At 34.7% G+C, this 19,861-nt stretch overlaps 1 protein-coding gene across 2 annotated transcripts in view; it reads right to left on the reverse strand.

The window, feature by feature from the left end:
* Window positions 1–19,861, reverse strand: part of ACBD6 (acyl-CoA binding domain containing 6) — a 227,929-nt gene that overhangs the window by 150,202 nt on the left and 57,866 nt on the right. The window contains exon 4 of one of the 2 annotated variants that reach the window (XM_059937445.1): window positions 8,426–8,508. The exons of the other annotated variant lie outside the window; for it this stretch is intronic. Coding sequence (XP_059793428.1) covers window positions 8,426–8,508 — 83 coding nt within the window. The remainder of the gene's footprint in view (window positions 1–8,425; window positions 8,509–19,861) is intronic. 2 annotated transcript variants of the gene reach the window in all.

Consider the following 19,861-nt stretch of genomic DNA (forward strand, 5'->3'; position numbering starts at 1 on the left):
TGTTAAGTTGTTCTTAAAATAATTCTTGAAATCCTAGGTACCAAATAAACACCTAGAAATTGTTTACTAAGTTGGCATATTTCACTGCCAACTGGGTAAACACATATTTTTCTCATATTTTAACATCACTGATGGATCTTATAACCTTCAGCATCTTACAATTAATTAGTGACTTTTTTTTCCTTAATGGTATTTAAATAATGGTGTTCTAAAACCAATGGTGTTTTCATCAGTAAAGTAATAAGGTAGGTTCCAAATACACAGTGACAAATGGACAAGTAGATGATTGAGAGAATTCATATGTATTGAATCACAATCCTCCCACTCAGAGTGTTACTATATCTGCACTTGGTTTCAGACAGTTATAGGAAATAACCAGTTGGTTTTACCACTTCCTATTATGTGGTAATGGCAACATCTTTCACCAAGTAATAACTATTTTCAGACTGGGTTGTATATGTAGTGTATTTAGTTCTAGGACCATAAAATTCTTAAAAGCCTCAAATAAAAAGTTCTATTTACTATCTTACTTATGTTGATAAGGGTCCCTTCAAATGAAACCACTTACATTTTAAAATATTTTTCTCATATTTTTTCAAACGAGCAATGACAAGGGAAAGATCAATGCCCCAGGTACTTCTTGTAGATAACTTGTTATACTGGAAAAGTTATTTAGGCATAATTTATAAAAACACTAGTTACTAAAAATGCATTTTCACCTGTTAAAACCTGCTTAACTCTAAAAAAGTCGATTGAAAATTTCTGATACTCTAAATGTCCATGAGAAAAAACGTAGTTCAGTTCTGATCAATCCCTCTAAAACCAGTGCCCACATCAGAAAAATCTATAGACTCCCTTGGCTACAGAGATGAGTTACATTCTCAACCATTAAGGTAAGTCTAAAATCAATAAAAACAATTAATCTAAGGGAAACATCATCATCAGTATATTGATAAATTAAAGACTACAGTCTCTAATTTTACCAGTGAAGCACATTTTTAAAAACACTAAATGGAAAAGAAATTTAATTAAAAATGTAAACTGAAGATACTCACTATATTAATATAATAACAACTATCAAATTCAATTTCAATAATTGGAGATTACAATGATTCCTCAAATATCTCAGAAGCAGTACAGTGTAGCAGTTAAGAGCAGTTACTAACCATGTGACCTTGGACAAGTAACCTAACCTCTCTGAGTCTCAGTTTCCTCATCTGTAAAACAGGGATATTAATAATACCTACATCTCATAGGATCATTCTGAAGGTTAAGTGGAATAATACATATAACACATGTGGTATAGTTACTAGCATACAATAAGTGGTCAATATATATTAGCTGACATTTTTATTACCTTAAGATTTTAGCATATATTTTAAGCTGGAGTCATTTTTCATATTCATATAACACTCTCCATCAATTTACCTAACAAATATTAATTGGACCTTCAAGGAAATAAAAATAGGCCAATTAGTTGGAGCAGAGTGAACAAGTGGGGAGGGGGAAATTGGCATTAGATGAGACAATGAGGGGCCCTGCAAGACATGTTAAGGATTTTAAAATTCTATCCTAAGTGCTATGGGAAATCATTACAGGATTTTAAACAGGAAAGTGCTATGAGATTTGAGTTATAAATCTGGGGAGGAGACAGAAAAGGAAGTGAGGAATCCAGTTTGTAAATTGTTCTGTAGTGTCCTGGCCAAGAGAAGATGGCTGTTTAGAGTAGTGATGGTAATGCAAAAGGCATGATAGCAGTGATAATGAGAAGCAGATGAATTTGGATTATTTTGAACATGAAGAAACAGAATTTCTCATGTGTTAGGAGATGTGAGAGAGAGACAGAAAAGACCAATACGACATATAGACCTAGGAATGACGTACTTTACATGAAATACTGTTAAAAATACTTATCTAATGAATATATAAAATTTTATAGTACGTAAAAATTTTAAAATAAAAAACCATGTAATTAATGTAATAATGCCTTTCTCACACAGAACTCAAACTTCAATAAACACCAGCATTTATTAATATATACAATGCAATCAGCAAAGACCTCATAAATTGAAAAGCAATGAAATGAACCAAAATTGCTTGCTTTCAGCATTGAGAGAATAGCTGGTAACAATTCAATGAGAATTAAGAAGATGACTTTGTCTATCACACAAAACTTACATCTTTGCTAACACTTTTAAAATATCTTTCTTTAAATATATCTGTAAAGCATTTTAATAGGAGAAAACATTTATTTATATTATCTGTAACACATATAACCACCTTTTATTATAACATAGTATATCCATAACCATATGTGTCTTTATAATTGCACGTACACGTATGCGTGCACACACACACGCTAAACACTTAAACAAGACTAAGTGCCTAGCATTTCATAGGTAATATATACGGATAAGGATATAAGAAAGAGAGAAGGAAAAGATTAGAAGGGGTAGAGTGAGGAAAAGGATGATGTGAAAGGAAAAAGAAAGAAGAGAAGGAGTGAGGAAGAGAAGATGATGGTTTTAGTTGATGAATGACCTCTTGTTCAGAAAGGGATGTTGATCTGCAAACAGGTAGATTTGCGTATATGCTTGGTTGGCATCATGACGCTGAGCACACAGGAGCTAAATAAAGCACGCAAGAAAAGGGTGAATATGAGAGCCAGGAGACTTTTACAACAGTTATTGTTTATGTCAAGACCTGCTCATCCCAAGGGACCCATTTTCACATAATCTATAATTATCTCTTCGCTTTAATCGCCTTGTCATTCCTGAGGCTCTCATGGGCACTGGAAGAGGAAAAGCTCATTAACTAAACCTTTTCTCCTCTCTCCAGCCACCCATGGCTTTTAATTGCTTGGTGTGTTATTATCTAGGAGTGCAACTGGGATCATTTTCATAAGAAAGGGAGGTAGAGAGAAGGAAGGGAGCCATGAGTCCCTGAGGTATGCACCACAGACAAACCTTTGCTTTCTCAATTATTTATGCCAGCTGAGGTTTTACAGGCTGAATAAATCCATAACTCAAGTTCATTCTGAGCAGTCACATTCTCAAGGGGGAGTTGCCCACTTGCCTATACACACTTGTGCAGACCTCAAAGAATAACCAGAATGTAACAAGACATATGTCATCCATTTTATCACCTATCACCAAAGTGTTAACACAATGTTGATCATAGGCAACATGGTGAAACGGGGAAGGATTTCACTACTACCAGCCAAACAGATGGAGGGAAGCAGGATAATCTTTTTGGTGCTAAGGGCAGTGGTATCAATGGGACAGTAGTATCCCAGAGTGACTCAGCCTACTAAAAGCATAAAAATCCAAATACTCAACTTTTTAAATACAAAATATGTGTAATACATACTCTTGGTGTTTCAGAGTCTTAAATAGATTTGTTAAAACAGGTTGTTAACAATGTGAAGCTTTGAATAAATAACTAAATGGAATTTTATACTATTTGATTCTATTAATCACATTAAACCATGTAAACCAAAGCTATGTGTAGCTTTTTCTCCAATTACATCTCTTTCAGGAAAATTTTAGAGTACAATTTATGTGTAAGTGACTGGTTTTTATGCTACTTTTATTTCAGTTCATATTTTCACCAAAAATACAAAATTAAAGCATAAAATTATCACTTTCATTCTAGTTTTTTATACTTACAGTTTACCATTTTATAATCAGGACTAGACAGCAACCAGTGAAAAAATATTTCTAAAATATTTTCAAAATCTATTATGGTTTAAAATTTTTAACTTTATAAGTCAATGATGAAAGCATCTCTTTAAAATTCTACAGGCTCTTGTGTCTGACCACAGCAGTGACCTCTGGTATTTTCTGCCAAAACAGTTCATTTGTCTCACAGAACAACTAATCAATTCCAGAGTCCATCAATCACTTTAGTTGTATACTGGTCAGGTCTTGCTTAAAGAAGGTCCAGATGGCTGCCTGTGTAAGTGGGATTAATAAGATTCTGATAGATTACATAGCATCAAACTACAAAATATAACAGGGAAGATCAAATGTTATTGCAGGGTGGGTTGGATACTGCACACATTTCATTTGTTGTATTTTTAAATCATGTCCTAATTTCTCAATTTATGTGCCAACGTCGAGGTAAAACCTTCTCAGTTATACAAGTCACTGAAAGTGATTCCCTGTTAAGTGAGTCAGTATATGTAGTACAGAAGCATTTGACTCTTTGCAAAGCCCTATACTTATTAACCAGAGCTTTTTGTGCCAGTCTGCAGTTTAAATGAAACACAAGTGATCTCAAGACTAGAGTCACAAGATCTGTCACTCTCTTGTTTCTATAGTTCCAAACTCAGATCTAGTAGCATTGGTCTCCCTTCCCGGTTTGCCATTTTCTTCTGCAAAAGCAAACAACCTGTACCTAATTCCATAGTTAGGTGCTTTTAGCTCCCACCATCAGCCCTGTGCCCTGAGTCTCCACTGTGGGGACTCTATGCTTAGTAACAATACTAATAAAACTAATAGTTACAAAGTAACTTATTTTGTGCCACATACTATTCTAGGATGCCTGTATATAAGTATTCATATAATCCACAAAAATGCTATATGAGAAAGCATAATATACTATAATCATCCCCATTTTATAGATAAGTAACTTGTCCAAGGTCACAGAGCTAATAAGAGATGGAACCACCATTTGAATTCCAGCAGGCTCCATAATTTTTTGCACTTAATTAGCCTCACCTTATATCTCCTCCATTATACTACAGAACAATTAAGTAGCTTCAGAATGAGAAATCGGTGTCAGGGCTCTGGAATATTAACACAGAGATCTGTACCTATGACATTATATTGTCACTTTCTGTGAAAGAGTGGAAATAAAGGTCAGAACCAAAACAGGCAGGGAGCAAGCTCAGAATTGGCCCCAGTGGCCCTTGGCCCAGGAACATTTACAATAAAACTAAAATGGGCCCTTAACTTATCACCTACAATGCATATTAGTCAAGAAGCTGCCACAACAATGGAGCCCAAGCCTTAGTAAAGGGATTCATTAGATACTGATTTTCCTAACCTTCAGAAATGTGGAGGGCTTCCCTGGTGGCGCAGTGGTTAAGAATCCACCTGCCAATGCAGGGGACACGCTCGCATGCCACAACTACCGAAGTCCGCGTGCCTAGAGCCCGTGCTCCACAACAAGAGAAGCCAAAGCAACGAAAAGCCCGTGCACTGCAACAAAGAGTAGCCCCCGCTCGCCCCAACTAGAGAAAGCCCGCATGCAGCAATGAAGACCCAACGCAGCCAAAAATAAGTAAATAAATAAATTTTTTTAAATGTGGAAAAAATTAGAAGTTTATATATTAAAGTACCCAAAACAGACCTTCAAAATACATTTTTATGTTCTTTTTAATGGTTCTATACAAGAAAGCTTTTCCTTTCATCCAAGTTTACCATTTGATGTTTCTAAAATTATAAAACCTACTGTCACTTTCACCTCAGCTGAACATTAATTCTGCCAAGAAACTGCAATTAACCTCAATTAAAGCACAATTTTCTCTTCGAAAAATAAAACACCAGATATTAAATTTCACCAAAGTACAAGCAAAATTTGATTATACAAACTTCAACAAATAGCCTGTTTTCACTGCAGTAACTGCATTCTTATACTTAAGAAACAATAGGGACTATATCTGGTCCTTCACTGGAATAAACGAACATTTCATTATACAATAACTTTTATCATGATCTAGTTTGATACTGGAATTGTTACAGGATGAATTCTCTAATATAAGAATATGACTAGTTGCTGTGATTTCTGATCTACTGTAGTAGTAACAAAACTACAGTTTGTAACTGAAAGGCTTTCAGTGGCTCTCTCACATTCATGTTCCTTACTGTTTCATATCTTAACAGTATGTTCCAGAATACAATGATTTAGAGCCTATCATAAGAAGACTAATACTTGGATGACTTAATGAAATAAGGCCAAGACTAACCAGTTTTGCCAATAGCGGAGGTTCATATTTCACTCAACCAATAAGGTTTATTAAACATACTCAAATGTAGATGCCAAAAATACCAAAAACATACTATTCAAATGTGAAGAAGCTGAGAAGCACAAATATCCACAATATTTTGTCTCACCACAGGTTCATAATAAACGTGTGTTGAGTTGAATTAAAATCTCTACTTTATGAAGATAAAGCTATATTATTTTGTCATTTTTCTCAAGATCAAAATTCTAAATATTGATTTAAATCTGAGTCACTTCTTTAGGAATTGGGTAGAGGATAAGCAGGTAGGTTAACTTTTCCAGTTTAGTTTAACTCTTAGGAATACTCCAATTACCCAGATATCTACTATCACATCAACAGGAGTACATTTGATTTGTTTTCTGTTCTGCAGAGCTACTGTGATCAGTCATGTCACTGGATATTACAAAAGAAACTGTATTCAACGTGTCATTTTGAAAAATACTAGAGTCTGGGAGCCCTTAAGGAAATCAGTACACAAAATAAAGATCACTATAGATAAGTGACTGATATTATTAGAAAGTTAAGTATAGTGATTTTAAAAAAGCAAAGTTAAGAAACTATCTCCATTTAATTATCTAACTAGGAAAGTGGCCTATACATTTCTTTAGGAAAAGAGGTGAGGATGGGCATGTCTGATTTATGATAGGGCCACTAGGCTAACTGTGTGTGAGCCAGTCACTAAACTTTCAGCTCCTTGGGGGAAGCAGCTGTGGATACCTCCCAAGCTCTGGGCACTTTTACTAGGTACCTACTAAGTTCTGGGAACTTCCCCAGATACTGAGAATACACAGATGGATAAAATACTATCCTTGCTCTCCAAAAACTAACAGTTTAGTAGAAAGGACAAATTTTTTAAAATTATAATCCAATGTAGCATAATGTCACAGATGCTATAACAAAAGTGTGAATAAAAGACTATGGGAACACAGAGAAGGAATGACTAACCTCCCCTCCTGGAAAAATGACTCTTAAGGGTTTACTGACTTGATTTGAACATTTAATAAACTTTGATTAATACGGTTAAGGTTCTAATACACCATTTTTTAGAAGCTCTAAGTAGAGAATATACAAATTAAGAACCCCCCAAACATGTTCTGATTCTATAAGGGTTAAGGGGAAGGGGGAGTTAAACTCTGAAAATGTTTTTTAAACTGTGCTTCCTCAAAACTACATGGGCTTCTCAGAGCTTTCAGGGTACCTCAAAGGGATCAGCGTGGCAAATGTACTCCAGGCTAGCAGCATTCTTAAAGGGTATCTTCATCCCCCTCAAATCTCCATCAGTCTTCCACTATCTCACCCCAAGTAGACATTTAATCTTAGTAAAAAACGATGTGCTTGCTATGCAAACAGATTCAAGACAGGGCCCTTAGTATTAACTGGTCATTAACTGGAAACTATGAGTATTTGAAGTTTTTGATTCAGAGGGGTATCAATAGCTTTCCTTCTAGAATTCTACCTGGCAGTTCTTATCACTACTTCTTTATGTGGTGAATAATGTCAGCAACTCTTCTGCAAGAGTGAAGCATAAAATTTTGGTACAATTTCCTCTTCATTCTATGAAGACAGATATTTCCCTTCAATTTAGGTGAACTCAATTTTCCACTTGAAAATTAGAGCTCATTTATTTCATGTTAGTAGTAAGAAAAGTAAAGCTCAGATGACGCAGAAGGGTAAGAGCATCAGAAGTTCCTATTTCTTGTTTCTGCTTGTAAAGTAACAATCTTAGAAGAATGTGTCACATGGCTTTAAAGCAGGATAGAATCCTTTTTCTGATTTACACAGTGTGTAAAGAAAACGATAATCCAAGAAATGTCATACATAACATACAAAATTTAAGGAACTTTGTTAAATAATGCAAAATGACGTTTAAAAATTTTTTAATTTTGTTAAAAATACATGACATAAAATTTATCATCTTAACCATCTCTAAGTGTCCGCTTTGGTAGTATTAAGTATATTCATATTGTTGTGCAACCAGTCTCCAGAACTTTTTCATCTTGTAAAGCTGAAATGATTTTTAACTTGTAGCTAGAGTAAATAAACTACAGAAATTAAAATATTTAAAAGAAATAACGATATTTTGAGGAAAACTAATGAGAACAACAACAAAAATCCATAGCTTTAGATTGAGACACAAAACCTTGCCCTACCAACTACTTACGTGGGAGAAAGGTTATTATACCTGGCACTGATTCAGATACTTAAAAATTTTAAAGATTATACACATAAAAATTTATTTCCTGCCATTTATTATCCTCCTAGAGATACCACCAAATCGGTTTCATGTTAAGAAAAAGTTCTTCAAATGAAAGTTTTGGGTATTAAATAAATAAATTTATAAACACACACACACACATACTATACATATACATATATGTATATACCCCTATTGTTGAAGACCAGAAAAGAATTTACCTGATGATTTCTTCGTGATACAGAGAACTAACAACTGGCCCACCAAAACCAGTATTTGCTTCTTTTCCTTTCTTCTCTGGTGACTGTGGGGGGCGGGGGGGGAATTGGTGGAAAAAAGACACATGGATTAAAGCAATGTGCATTTAAACCGGTTACAAAATACTACTCTGTTAAGGAACACTAATATTTGATGGTCCACCATTTCTCTAAGGCCCTAGTGACAATTTTAGGATGGCGTCAGAAAGGCAAGAGGACTCTCAGGTCATCACATCAGCAGAATGAATATCCTCTAGCAAGCTAAGGTTATTCCACTACTGCCTTCTGGAGCCACCTAAGAGCCATTCCCCTAGCTGATTATGTTAGCTATGTTCATTGTGGAAAACAGAGACATTCAGTGTGGAAAAATGAAAACAAAATATGAAATATAAATACCAGACCTGAATGTGATCAGGAAAATCATATCTAGGTTAACAAAATTAAAGTTCCCAAATAAGAAACTAAATTGTAGTAAAACTTAAAATTTAACCATAAAAAAATAAAAAAAATATTTTTAGGTGGCAAGAAGGAAGGATGAGAAGGTAGAAGGGAGAGAGGAAAGGAGGTTGAGCTCTAAAACAAAAGAAAAAAAGCAAACTTATGGAAACGCTTTCCAAAATCAAGTATTCAGTAGGCTCTGTCCCTCTATGTTCTCAAAAAGCACAAGGTTAAGATTAAACTTAAAAGTAAGATTCTTCCAAAACATGTATGTAGAAGCAGTGAACCTGGCTATTACTGTTGTCTGAAAGATCAAACTGCAACCTGTGCAAAAGCCCACATCTCTTGCAATATTGACAGTTTTTAGGCCAGGACACCCTACAAAAATAAAAACTCTGATTCTGAACATAAATATTATCTTAGAGTCAAAATTACTTTTATTATTTAATTTGACTGCAAAAATAATTAATTTCACTTCAGAAAAATATAGACAGTTCCCCTATACGTGTTTTTTTTCTTACTTTAAAGAAGGGGTTTTGCTTTATTGTTGTTACTTCTTTTGTTTGTTTCTTTTGGTCTGTGAATCACTTGGCTAAGGTAAAGATCCTGTAGGCAGCATATTCTGTCAGTTCGTAACACCATTAGGGGAACTAAAGTTTCAAGAAATGGTGCAGATTTTTGAGGTGAAGAAGTCGGTTATCAATTTATGACAGAAACAAAGGTATAATGTCATAAACAACAACTACCATCATGATTAAATAATAAAGTATATAAAGTACAATAGCCTGATGTTGGCAAAAAAGAAGCACAAAGTAAATGCAAGTTCCCTCTCTCCTCTGAGGACCAGTCTTAGAGCATAAATGCTGCAAAGAATTTTCAGGATAGAGAATGTTTTCCCTTATACTAAAAAAGCACAATCCAAAGGGAGAACTTACTTTATTTAATCCAATTACATTCTAAATACATACTCCATTAGTAGGATAAAGTTGAAACATACTTGCTGCCCAAGAGATGCTTGCTAAATGAATAACAAAATTGGAAATGAGAAAACTGGATACCAAAGGAAAAAGAGAGAGAGAGAGAATCAAGTATAGTGTCAAGCACAGTTTCCTGAAAAAGAACTGACTCCAAGAAGATAACATAGCAGAAAATTTAGGTGACCTTAGGTTTGCAATCACTTTTTAGAAACAACACCAAAACCATGATCCATGAAAGAAAAAAACTGATGTTAGTGTTTATTAAAATTAAAAAGTCTGCTCTGTGAAAGACACCATTAAGAGAATGAAATGACAAACCACAAACTGGGAAAAAAACCTTTGCAAACACAAATCTATTAAAGGACTGGTATTCAACATATATCTTAAAAGACTCTTAAAACTCAACAATAAGAAAACAAATAGAAAATTACAGGCCAATATTGATGGTGAACATAGATGTAAAACTCCTCAAGAAAATATTAGCAAACCAAATTCAACAAAACATTAAAAGGATTAAACACCATGATCAAGTAGGATTTATCCTAGGAATGCAAAGATGGCTCAACACCCACAAATCAATCAATGTGATATATCACATTAACAAAATTAAGGATAAAGATCATATGATCATCTCAACAGATGCAGAAAAAGCACTTGATAAAATTCAATATCTGTTCATGATAAAAACTCTGAACAATGCGGGTACACAGGGAATGTACCTCAACATAATAAAGGCCATATATGACAAGCCCACAACTAACATCATACTCAACAGTAAAAAGCTGAAAGCTTTACCTTTAAGATCAGGAACAAGACAAGGATGCCCATTCTTACCACTTTTATTCAACAATGTATTCGAAGTCCTAGCCACAGCAATTAGGCAAGAAAAAGAAATAAAGGCACCCAAGTTAGAAAGGAAGAAGTAAAATTATCTCCTTTCATAGACAACATGATCTTATACACAGACAACCCTAAAGACATACTCCCCTCCCACCAATCAATCTGTTAGAGGTAACAAATGATTCCAGAAAAGTTATAGGATACAAAATTAACATACCAAAATCATGTCATGTCTGAGGGAGACAGAAGATAAAGTTTTCTAATATTAAAAAGTAATGAGTGCTATAGAAAAAAATTAGTGTAGGGAAGAGGGTTGGAATTTTAAATAAGATGGTCTGGGAGGGCCTCACTGAGAAGGTCGTTTGAATAAAGACATAAAGGAAGTAAACAAGTGAGTCCTGCACATATCTGGGGGAAACTGTCCCATGAATAGGAAACAGCCATTGCAAAGGCCCTGTGGTGAGGGTATGCTTAGAATGTTAGAGAACTGAGGTGTTCATGTCTTTTGTCAGAAAGCAATTAATGTATTTTAGGGGGGCAAGACTAGAGGCAAAAACACACAGTTTTTCACAAGACAGTCATAGTTTCTAACGGTGTCATTCACTGAAACCCTTAACGTGAAGTAGGCAATTCAGAATAGATACCTGTGGTTTGCTTGGTAATTATTTGCTGTGAAAATACATACTAGTAATTAGGAGTTATATGGTATTGGAAAGGAATGAGTATATTTCTTTCACTTAGTTAACAGCCTTTATTTTTTAGAGTAGTTTTAAGTTTAAAGAAAAATGAGCAGAAGGTACAGAGTGTTGCCATATACCCCTCTCCCCCAATTTTTCCCTATTATTAACATGAACATTTGTGTACAGCTATTTGAGTACCTGTTTTTAATTCTTTTGGGTATATATACCTAGGAGCAGAATTGCTGGGTCATATGATAATTCTATGTGTAACTTTTGGAAGAACCACCAAACTGTTTTCCACAACACCTGCACCATTTTACATTCCCACCAACAATGTAAGATGGTTCCAATTTCTCCACAACCTTGCCAACGCTTGTTATTATGTCTTTTTTATTATAGTCACCTTAGTGTGTGTGAAGTAATACCTCCCTGTGGTTTTGATTTGCATTTCCCTAATAACTAATATTTCATGTGATTGTGGGTCATTCTCTGGAGAAATGGCTATATTCAACCCATTTATTAGTTATCTTTTATGAGTTATTCATATATTCTGGATACTAGATCTTTATCAGATATGATTTGCAAATATTTCCTCCCTTACTGTAGAATGTCTTTTTACTTTTTTGGATAGTATTTTTTTGGATAGCAGAAAAGTTTTAATATTGATGAAGTCCTGTTTACCATCTTTTCTTTGGTTGTCTGTGTTTTTGCTGTCATATCTAAGAATTCATGGCCAAATCAAAAATCACTGAGATAAGTACCTATTTACTTCAGTCAATATAGTTCTAATTCATATTTTTTTAGGTCATTGATCCCTTTTGAGTGAATTTTTGTATATAGTGTGATATAAGAATGCACCTTCATTCTTTTGTATGCAGATATCCAGTTGTCCCAGCATCATTTAAGAGATTATTCTTCTCCACTGAATGGTCTTGGCATCTTCATCAAAAATCAACTGACCATAAATGTGAGGGTTTATTTCTGGACTCAGTTCTATTCCACTGGTCCATGTGCCTATCTTTATGCCAGTACAACACTGTTTTAATTACTGTTATTTTGTAGTAAGTTTTGAAATTGCAGGTGTGAATTCTCCAATTTTGTTCTTTTTCAATATTGTTTTGGTTATTCGGGTTCCTTTATAATTCCATATATATTTGAGGATCAGCTTTTCCATTTCTGCAAAAATGGCAGTTGGAATTTTGATAGACTGCATTGAATCTGTAGGTCACTTTAAGTAATACTGCCATCTAACAATATAAAATCTTTCAATCTATGAACATGGTATGTCTTTCCATTTATCTAGGTCTTCTTTGTCTCAGCAACGGTTTATAGTTTCAGTGTAAAATCTTTCACCTCCTTTTAAAACTATTCCTGGGTATTTTATTATTTTGGATGCTACTGTAAATGGAATAGTTTCCTTAGTTTCCATTTTGGGGTGTTCACTGCTGGTGTATATTAACCCAACCGATTTCTGCATGTTGATCTCGTATCTTGCAACTTTGCTGAATGTTTATTAACTCTAGTAGTTTTTGGTGGTTTTTTTGGATTTTCTGTATTTAGGATCATGTTATCTGTGAACAGAGATAGTTTTATTTCTTTCTTTCCAATTTGGCTGCTGTTTATTTTCTTTTTCTCGTCTAATTGCTCTGGCTAGAATTTATAGTACATGGTAAAAGAAAGCATCCTGTCTTATTCCTGATCTTAAGGGGAAAGCTTTCCATTTTTCATCCTTGAGTATAATGCTACCTGTGAACTTTTCATAAACAACCATTTTCATGGTAAGCAAATCACCTTCATTTCTGAAAGCTATTTTAACTGGTATAGATTATAAGTTGATAGTTTTTTCCTTTTGATGGTGCCCCTATTGATCTATTGAAGAGAAGTCTGCTGCAGTTCTTACCTTTGTTCCTCTGTATCACTTTTTTTTTTTTTTTTTGGTATGCATGCTTTTAAGAGTTTCTCTTGGGCTTCCTTGGTGGCGCAGTGGTTGAGAATCTGCCTGCCAGTGCAGAGGACACAGGTTCAAGCCCTGGTCTGGGAAGATCCCACATGCCGCGGAGCAACTAGGCCCGTGAGCCACAATTACTGAGCCTGCGCGTCTGGACCCTGTGCTCCGCAACAAGAGAGGCCGCGATAGTGAGAGGCCCGCGCACCACGATGAAGAGTGGTCCCCACTTGCCGCAACTAGAGAAAGCCCTCGCACAGAAACGAAGACCCAACACAGCCATAAATAAATAAACAAATAAATAAATAAATTAAAAAAAAAAAAAAAGAGTTTCTCTTTTTCACTGATTTTCAACAATTTGATTATGATGTGTCACGGTATCATTTTATTTACATTTCTTCTGCTTGACATTCATTGAGCTTCTTGTTCTATTGGTGTATGGCAGTGATTCTCAACTAGGGAAGTTTTTCTTTGTTGTTTTTTTTTTGCCCCTATCCTCCATTTGTTTGTCACAAGTGGGTGATCTTATTGGCATCTAGTGAGTAAAGACCAGGGTTACTACTAAACATCCTACAATGCACAGGACAGCCCTCCACAGCAAAGAATTACCCAGCCCCAAATGTCAATAATGCAAAGGTTGAAAAACTCTGGTTTATGGTTTCATCAAATGTTTAAAATTTTCAGCCGTTATTTATTAAACTTTTTGTCTTCTCTCTCACTTTTTCTCTTCTTTAAGGGATTCCAATTATATGTGTATTTGTTCAGTCTTTTTATGCTCTGTGCTTCATTTTTGTTTCACCTGCTATATCTTCCAAGTTCACTGATCTTTTCTTATGCAATGTCTAATCTGCTGTTAATTCTTTCCAGTGTATTTTTCATTTCAGATGTTAACTCTCATCTCCACAAGTTCCACTTGGGTCTTTCTGGTATCTTCTGTATCTCTCTCCATTGTGTTCATGTTTTCCTCTATTTTCTTGAATCTATAGAATATATTTATAATAGCTGTTTTTCATCTTTATCATTTCTGTGCCTGCTTTCACTGACAGGTTTTTCTCCTGGTTATGGATCATATTTTCCTGCTACTTTTGCATGCTTGAAAGACTTTTACCGTAAGCCAGATATTATAAATTTTACACTCTTGTTTGCTGGATTTTGTTGTGTTCCTTTAAATTATGTTAGACTTTGTTTGGGCATTAATTCAGTTACATGGAATCAATTTGATCCTTTCAAGGCTCATTTTTAAGCTTTGTTAAGGCAGGGGCAGAGCAGCCTTTAATCTAGAGCTTAATTTAGCCCCAGTACTGAAGTGAAATCCTTCAGAGGCCTCCATCATATGCCCCATACACTACATTTTCTTTCCACTCTGACCAGTAGGAAATGAAAGAGTCTCAGTCCTATGTCAACTCCACGAATTGTATGGCTTGTTGCTTTCTTCTATTTCATTCTCCAGCCTGTTAGTTTCCTCTCACACATTCACAGATTAGTATTCAGCCAGAGAGACCCTTCTATAGATCTCTGGAACTCTCCCTTTGTATGCAAGAGCATCCTCTCTAGTATGCAGCCCTGTATATTCAGTCTGGCTCAAATTGGCAAGGTGGCCAAGCTCTTTTGGATCCCCCCTCCCTGCGCTGAAATTGCTTCCAGATAATAAGCTGAGGAAACTGTAGGGTTTACTTTCTCTTCTCTCATAGTTTCATACTACTTTCAGTGCAATGTCTGAAAATCATTATTTCAACAACTGTGTCTTGTTTTCTTCCTGTTTTAAATAAAAGGGTAAATCTTGTCCCTATTATACCACCATGCCCAAGAGCAGAAGTTCCAAAAACATTAATTTAAAAAACAGCATAATATTCCATGAAGTAATGTACCATAATTTACTTAACCATTATCTGACAACTGTCTAGGTATTTTCATTTTTTCATTCATAAACAAAGATATGATGAATACCTTTGTACATAAAGCATAATACAGTTTTAATTAAAATCTTCAGGGAAAAAACTGACTCTATAATTTGATTATAGTGCATTCTAAGTATATTTCTTCCTGGGATTAATTCCTCTTTCTGCAGCAACTGCACAGGCATATTACAATGCTGGTGACAATTTTGGGAGAGTGGGGTGGGAGATTATATCTGAGGCAAAAAAAAATTTTTTAAATAATCTGCCATTATCAGATTGAATTCAGAATAAAGGTGCCAAAGATGCATTAGTTTTGTTCTCTATCCACTTCATCTATAAGAAGGGCTAAATTTGGCTACTTTTACTCTCTTGATTTCCACTCCAATGAAATGCTTCTCATAGAGGTTTAAGAAGTTTATTCCATTTCTCTCTACTCAAAATCCATTATTTTTATGTTGCATCAGCAGTTAAAGAAAGAGACTCCAAGTTGGCAGCCAGTAGGATAAAACTTGCCAATTCTTATATTGCCTGTGACTATATTATTTGAGACACTGAAATGCTCCTTCACTCAAGGGAGAAAGGTAAGTTGTTAGCTGAATCTTTATCACTTGATTCAGATTCTACCTTAGTCAGTTGCTGGGTTGGGTCAAGATGTAAAACCTTGTGAAACTTTCTATCTGAAAAATAACTGTTCCAAAGATTATCAGGCTAATATGTGCAAGGAGGGAGTTTCTTGCTTCCATGTGCTACCTTTCTTGGCTTCTGCTTTATCGGTTTGTTTGCTTAATTTGTTTATAGGTCTAGCTATAGGAATTTGGGTAAATTAATCTCTCTGCCTCAGTTTCCTCATTTATAAAAATAAAAGTAATAGTACCTATCTCATAAGGGTGTTTCCAAGATATAAAATATATATGTAAAACCAACAGTGCCCAGCACAAAGTAGACACTATATAAGTGTTAGCTGATATATAATTATTATTAGTCACAATATGGCCATTTCTCCAAAGTGAAAATGTCTCAGCAACACAGATGCAAGATATTTTGATGTGGTGACCAACAATATAGAACCACAAGTCTTTTATCTAATAGTTTTAAACTTCTGATTCTCCTGGTAAAACAACAAATCCCCAAACCAACCAACCAACGACACTGTCATTAAGGGGGGGAAAAAAAAAAAGGAAACTAGGACTTCAGGAGCGTCTTCCATGTGCTTTGCACTTTATATATACTATCCAATTCCAACTTCAAAACAATTCTATAACATTGGCATTTTTACTGTATCTCATGCAATCTAAGACATCACCAATTATAAGAAGTACCATTATTTTCTATAATGCTAAGAAAGACAACACAGCCAATTAGATATAGTACTCCATCAATTTAAAAACACATCTATAATTTTTTAAATGTTAGAAACTGAATGTTTGCCTTATATTTGATAAAATATATCTCCATTTTACAGATTAGAAAACTGAAGATAAAGAGAGGTGAAATACCCAATGCCTCATAGTAAGTGCAGAATTGAGTCCCAAACCAAGATCTTCTGGTATCCAAAGACTATGCTCTTTCTATTAAACTACGCAACCTCTCTAAGCTATTTTAGAAACCATTATCAAATATTTACAAATATTCTGAATTAAAATCTTGCTCTCTCTCAAGTGTACATTTAAAAGATTTTTAAGTACTTTATCAGTTCAAAAGGAAGCTTTAAAATTAAAATAAACATGTTAACTCTTTAACATTTTTTGAGGCTAATTTATTATGCTATATTATGCACAATTTAATCAATTAAAGAGACTAATAAGATAGTTCTAAGCCCTTAAAAAAGAACATTTTTCTAATAATCCCTTTAAAATAGTCACTGCTATTTTTTCCCTGAAACATGAAGTTATTCATTTTCACATACAAAACTAAGAATATTAATCTTACCTTAGCTTTATCTCTCATTAAGGGCATTTAAAAAAAAAAAAAACACTTTACCATGAAATTATTGTTGGTGGGACTTCCCTGGTGGCGCAGTGGTTAAGAACCTGCCTGCCAATGCAGGGGACACAGGTTTGAGCTCTGGTCCGGGAAGATCCCACATGCCGCGGAGCAACTAAGCCCATGCGCCACAACTACTGAGTCTGCGGTCTAGAGCCCGTGCTCCGCAACCAGAGAAGCCACCGCGATGAGAAGCCCGCACACCACAACAAAGAGTAGCCCCTACTCGCCGCAACTAGAGAAAGCCCGTGCACAGCAACGAAGACCCAATGCAGCCAAAAATAAATAAATAAATAAATAATTTTTAAAACAAAAGAAAATATTGCTGGTTGCTATTTGTAACAGTAATACTTATAAAATTCCTCAAGAAAGATAAACTCCATAAATCTATGTTTTTAAATCTTAGCTTCTCTTAAAATTACAAACGTACAGCATAGTTTAAAATAATCATCTCCTAAAACCTTAAAAACAGACATTTAATAAAAAATGTCAATTATCTAGAAATAGTACATAAATGCTTAAATTGTTATTGGAAAATAATTTTAGATAAAAGGGAAAAAAGCAGAAATAATATGTGCAAGTGGACATTTTATCCAAACCTCCAAATTTCAACATTTCCTAATATCTTATATATATGTGTGCTTGTATATATATACTACATACACTAACTTAAAAAGTGATGCAGATTTTTTAAAAGATGAAAAAAACTAAAACACACCTTTTTTGCGCCAAATGCTTTAATCTGCATCACTAAAATATATGAGATAATTTTTCCAGATAACATGGTCAACAGAACTCGTATAAAATCCTTATAATCCACCAAGTAAATTTCATCACTTTGTACAACAAAACAAAGCCAAAAAAAAATCACAAATTGCTCTTTTACCACTCTATAATGGAATTAAAGAATGAATATATTAATTTTGTCTTCTTAATTCCCTGGCTATTATCAATTGTCTTGGTTCTAGGGTACTTTAAAACTGAGGCACAGGAGCTTCCCTGGTGGCACCGTGGTTAAGAATCTGCCTGCCAATGCAGAGAACACAGGTTCGAGCCCTGGTCCGGGAAGATCCCACATGCCGCGGAGCAACTAAGCCCATGAGCCACAACTACTGAAGCCCGTGTGCCTAGAGCCCATGCTCTCCAACAAGAGAAGCCACCGCAGTGAGAAGCCCGCGCACCACAACGAAGAGTAGCCCCTGCTCGCTGCAACTAAAAGAAAGCCCATGCGCAGCAACGAAGACCCAACGCAGCCAAAAATAAATAAATTTATTAAAAAAAAAAAAAAAACCTAAGGTACAAAAGATTATCACTTGTATACATGCCCAGTTTCCAGTGTACAATATGTAAGGTACTTACCTTTGTGAGGTATTTTTACTCAATTTAATGCTGTTTTTAAATGCCTATCATGGAAGATTACCTTCAGGTTATTATAACTAACTTTCTAGAAATGTAACTGATCAAGATTTCAATGTTCTTTAGAAGATGATTCTGAATATAGTATTTATCATACTATAAAGAAATTATAACTTTTTCTTAGATTTTAAGCACCAAAGAAAATCATAAAAAACTAACAGATTCAAGTACTTAAACTGGCATTTCTGTAATAATGTAGTAAAAATAAATAAGATGGAACTGCATTTTAAGCAAATAAAACGAATGGCTAATATTTCTACAATATTCTAAGCAATATATCGAAATGATCTCATATGTAAGAAAAACATTAAGATTCAATGGATACACAGACCACGGTTATGAGCAGGCAACAATTAGTATTTGAAGTGACACAGAGGTTTAGGATTTTATTCACGTACATACATAAATATCAATAATGTTATATCACTACTTGGAAAAAAGTTCAACATCCATAATCATTTAAGAAAATGCAAATTAAAACAACAACGAGCAACAGATTTTAAACTAATTCCATTAGGGTAACAAAATTATCCAAATTGGTAAAACTGCAGTGAAACAGGCACTATACTAAGTTAATGGCCCTAATGCTCTTGGTACAATGGTATTACTCTTTTGGAAAGCAATATTGCAATCCTACCAAGACCCATAAAAATATTAGCACACTTTCATTGTTTTAACCATTAATACAGCTTCTGGATATTATAAGAAAAAAGATACAATTCTGAATTATAGTAACTTTGTATAGGTTTCAACCATAATTCTTTTGCTGTTGCTCATCTTTACGTGAAATTAATGTTTTTGAAATTTTAAGATAGAAATGTGAATCAGGATATAGTTTTAGGTATGTAAGTCCCTTTTCTGTTATTTTCATGAAGTAATTAAAAATCTGGCCCCTAGGATACTTTCAAGATCACTTGGCTCTGGTCCCCTCGCCCACTCTTATCTGGTTTCTTTTTCCTTTTGTCTTCATTGTCCTTGTCCTGCTTGACTTGTCTGCAGATTCCTCTCAGTGTGAGGCTGTGTACTGGATGGGAAGTTTTGGCTGCTTAACTTTGAAACTCTAGAGCTCCAGACAGCTCTAGAAAACCTTACCCATGAACCCCCTGTACTCTTCACCTGTGGGCAATTTTAGGCTTCTGCCATTCTCAGGTCAATTAGACTCCCTACTGTTTCCTTCTGCTTCCTCCTACAGAGATGCCAATGCTACACAAATCTTGGAGCTG

This window comes from Balaenoptera ricei, chromosome 1 (assembly GCF_028023285.1).
Source record: "Balaenoptera ricei isolate mBalRic1 chromosome 1, mBalRic1.hap2, whole genome shotgun sequence".
In the NCBI taxonomy this organism is placed as follows: Eukaryota; Metazoa; Chordata; class Mammalia; order Artiodactyla; family Balaenopteridae; genus Balaenoptera; species Balaenoptera ricei.